Source organism: Planococcus citri, chromosome 2, assembly GCF_950023065.1.
Source record: "Planococcus citri chromosome 2, ihPlaCitr1.1, whole genome shotgun sequence".
Taxonomy (NCBI): domain Eukaryota; kingdom Metazoa; phylum Arthropoda; class Insecta; order Hemiptera; family Pseudococcidae; genus Planococcus; species Planococcus citri.
Window position 1 is genome coordinate 31,094,962 of NC_088678.1, and position 3,974 is coordinate 31,098,935.

Below are 3,974 nucleotides of genomic sequence, written 5' to 3' on the forward strand. Positions count from 1 at the left end.
ATCAAGTTGTGTATTATACTCGACCTGTTTAACGAGTTTATCTACATTTGAGCCGTTTTTGAGAGTGACACCTCAAAAGTGGCTTTTTGACCACCTTTTTTCAAAATTAAAAAATCCAAAAAATCAAAAGATAACCGTTTGTGAGGAAATTTTTGAAATTTGTGAGAATCGCTGTATTTCTTTAAGAACTAACCCTCGGAGCGCAAATTCTACTATTTCCAGCCGTTTTGGAGCGAGGGTGACACCTCAAAAAACCACTCTTGAAGTGTCACTCTCAAAATCGGCTCAAATGTGGATAAACTCGTTAAACTGGTCGAGTGTAATATACAACTCGATTTTTAGCTACCTAACTGCATATTCACGCCTTCTGGAGCAAATTCAAAATTCTGGAGAAATTGAAAAATCGTGCTGGATGCTCCGCAATGGCTGGAAATTGTAAAATTTGGATTTGGGGGGTTAGTTTTGGACAAAATACAGCGATTCGCGTGAATTTCAAAATTTTCCACACAAACGGGAAACTTTTGATTTTTTGGAATTTTTGGTCAAAAAACCACATATGAGGTGTCACTCCCAAAATCGGCTCAAATGTAGATAAACTCGTTAAACAGGTCGATTATAATACACAACTCGATTTTTAGCTGCCCAACTTCATATTCACGCCTTCTGGAGCAAATTCAAAATTCTGGAGAAATTGAAAAATCGCGCTGGAGGCTCCAGAACGGCTGGAAATGGTAAAATTTGGATTTCGGTAATTAATATTAGTTTTGGGACTTATTTTGACCATTTATATTGTTTAAGTACATACGTACTTTTTTTTTTAAAAAAAAACATAAATTGCCAAAAACAGTCGATTTTGAATTTTCAAAAATTCGTCAAAAATCGAAAAATGAACTTGGGTAGCTGAAAATTTGGTTTTTGGGGTTTTAGACTATGCTCTTTCCAAAAATCGCGGTCCCGTTCAAATCGGAGTGTGACACCTCAAGAGGTTCCCTTGTAAGTAAGTTTGATAAAATTTCATTTCTACACTTTTTTGGCACAAACGAATTCAAAAAATTTGCAGAAAATCGAAAAATGCACAAGGCCAGCAGAAATTCTAGCTGGTAATTTCAGCTGTTCAAATTTTGATTACTAATTCAAAATTCGCTTATTTCTTCCAATTGAAACCTCAAAATAAGATGTTTTCCAAGTTCAATTGAGAGGTTTTGAAATATCAATCTTCAAAGTTTGACAGTTTTTCAATAAATAAAGAATTCGTAAAAGTAACAAGGCCTACGTCATATAGGTACCTAGAGAGTTGGGTACCTATTGTGATTATTCTCTGGGAGGGGGGAAGGTGAGCACCGAGCATGCATTTTTTGAATGAAAAATAACAAAAAATCGTATTCTTTAGCACATAATTCAAACGAAATATTTTTTCCATAATATTTTGGTAAAATATGAATACCTACCTCAGAAAATAATCTATACGTAAAATATTTAATTCAGAGCATATCTACGGACTTCATCGTTCATTCTATTTTCACCGCACTACATTATATAAATACCTTTACCTGCAAACAACTGAAACGCTTCTATCATCAGTGAACCTGTTCTATGAATCTCTAGCACAAAATGCATTACTTTACATGCACTGACATCGTTCATAACGATAAAAATTATCAAAATATTCGAATGTTCAATTACTGCATTGTCATTTTGCATCTCGTATAGAATAAGTTGAAGTGATATTTACGTCAAACGTTATTACACAAGTTACCATTGAAATTATCATTTAAAAGTATTGTTTTTTTCACGAATTAGGTCCAAAATAGCTTATAAAGAAACCTTGATATTCGTTTTTCACGTATTGTACATCGAGTAGGTAAGTGTTTCTCTGATTATAATTTCTTCACGTATGAATACCACTCTTTCGTGAATTATAATCTCTCAAATCGACCCAATTTTTAATACCTAAACAGTAAACTGTGTTTTTCTCAACAAAATATCCAACTACATACGATCTTATTTACTTGTTACAGTACTCAAAATGTCGAATTCGAAATTAATCAAACCATTCGACGATATATGCTGCCGTCAAAATGAGCTCGTGGAGCAATCCAACGAAGAGATTCGTTCATTTATCGAATACGCGAATCGTCGAAATCTCGACGACATTCAAAACAAGATCACCGAAATGGAAGAAACCAACGCTCGCATAAGGAAAGATTTGGAACAGGCTTTGAAACGTAAAGAGCAACTAGAACAGCAGGTAACCAAAGCGACATTTTTACTGACGCGAGAAAAAAAGGAAAACAAACGAGCGCAATTGATTAGAGATCGAATGAGGTTGAAAATCGATAACCTCGCCAATCACGTGATGGAGTCTCAAGATATACCTCAACGTTTGAAAGACGCGGTATGCGAAAAACTAACCAATTTCGATAAAAATTTGGCGACAGCTCGAGCACAATCTAGCGATTCGGATGTATCGGCTGTAGCGTTGTCGTTTTCGGATACCGATTCGGATAGCTGGCACTTGTTTCCACCAGGATCGTCGAAACATTCGTCGATGGTATCCTCGGTACAATTCAGTTTACGAAGTTCGGCATCCAGCTCGAGCGAAGGTTCCAATAATAGTATCCTAATATTCGGCGATATTTGGGACTCGATTAAAAACCGACCGCACGATTACAAATCGAAAATCGTCGTACTGGGCGAAACGTGCGGAGTGTGCGATACTCGACTTCAATGCGGAAATCATGCTCAAAAGTGTATCTCGTGCAAGGCCATAGTGCACGAAAAATGTCGAGACCAGTTGCCCAAACCTTGCGTACCGATGCCGATCGTCAAACGTAACATGACCGATTTGAAAGACTTCTGTCCGACGTCCAAACCGATGATACCGGGAATAGTTTTCCATTCTATTTTTTACATCGAAACCAACGGCTTGAATCACGTAGGACTTTACGGTATACATGTCTACGACGTGAACGTTAAACGTCTGTCTGAAAAATTCAACAAGGGCAGAGGAGTGCCGAATTTAAACAATTTCACCGTACCTGTGGTGGCTGCTTTTCTCAAAGAATTCTTCTCGGCTTTAAAACCATCTCTCATTCCGGCCACACATTTTCAAAAGCTAGTCAAATACGTGAAAATCGATCGCAAAGAAAATCCATTGTACGATGATTTATTGGATGACTTGTTCCAGCTGCCTAATCACAATCGAGACACGTTAGCTTTTCTAATTCTGCACTTGCAAAAAGTCGCCAATTCGCCGAGTTGTAAAATGAACTCGTATATGTTGTCGAAAACTTTCACGCCTATTTTAGTCCAAGATTTTAACTCGAAAACCTTCTCGGAAGAGAAAATTCAACGAAAAGTGATTCAAAGGTTTATCGATATGCCGGAAGATTTTTGGAAAAGAGTTTTGTTAGCTTCATACGCTTAAGTTCTTGATTTTTTTTGTTTTTAGTTTTTTATTTTCTATCTTAAGTATTTTTGAGTCTTTTGAAAAGATTAAGTTTAGTATTTTTGTTATGTACCAATTTTTTTTCTTTCTAGTTGAATTCTGTAGAGAACATTTTTTGTAAAGAACGAATCGATTTTCAACTTGTATTTGTATCGTTGTAGGCGAGTGCCCTTTTTTTCAATTTTTTTGTGTTAATTTTATAAGTCTGCGATATTTTATTTTATTAAATTGTAACCAACTAAAAATACTATCCAATTGTTTTTTGTTTTTTTTTCAAAGGTGAGCCAAATTTGACAAGTTTTATACGTACTTGTCATTTTGAACAGATACATGTTGTTTGAGGTGACAGTTCATCGCCTCCTATTCACAAATAAAATAAGCCACCCAACAACATTAACGTAGGTGATAAAGGACCATTGTTAGGAAAAATTGGAATCGAGAAAAATTGAAAACTGTTCGCGAAAAATTCACTCGCATTGACACCTCACAAATCAGTTCGTGAATGGTTCAGGTTAAAATGAATCAA

General features: G+C 35.9%; 1 protein-coding gene across 1 annotated transcript; it reads left to right on the forward strand.

Annotated features, from left to right (window-relative positions):
• The first annotated feature begins 1,579 nt into the window (after positions 1-1,579).
• Positions 1,580-3,708, forward strand: LOC135835399 (rac GTPase-activating protein 1-like). The gene is made up of 2 exons (XM_065349635.1): positions 1,580-1,861; positions 2,019-3,708. Exon 2 carries the CDS (start codon positions 2,027-2,029, stop codon positions 3,425-3,427), a length of 1,401 nt encoding a protein of 466 aa, XP_065205707.1. The 5' UTR covers positions 1,580-1,861; positions 2,019-2,026; the 3' UTR covers positions 3,428-3,708.
• Positions 3,709-3,974: the final 266 nt, after the last annotated feature.

Bases quoted from the DNA above. Each gene is read 5' to 3' on its own strand.
- LOC135835399 (XM_065349635.1), top strand. From the start codon at position 2,027: ATGTCGAATTCGAAATTAATCAAACCATTCGACGATATATGCTGCCGT.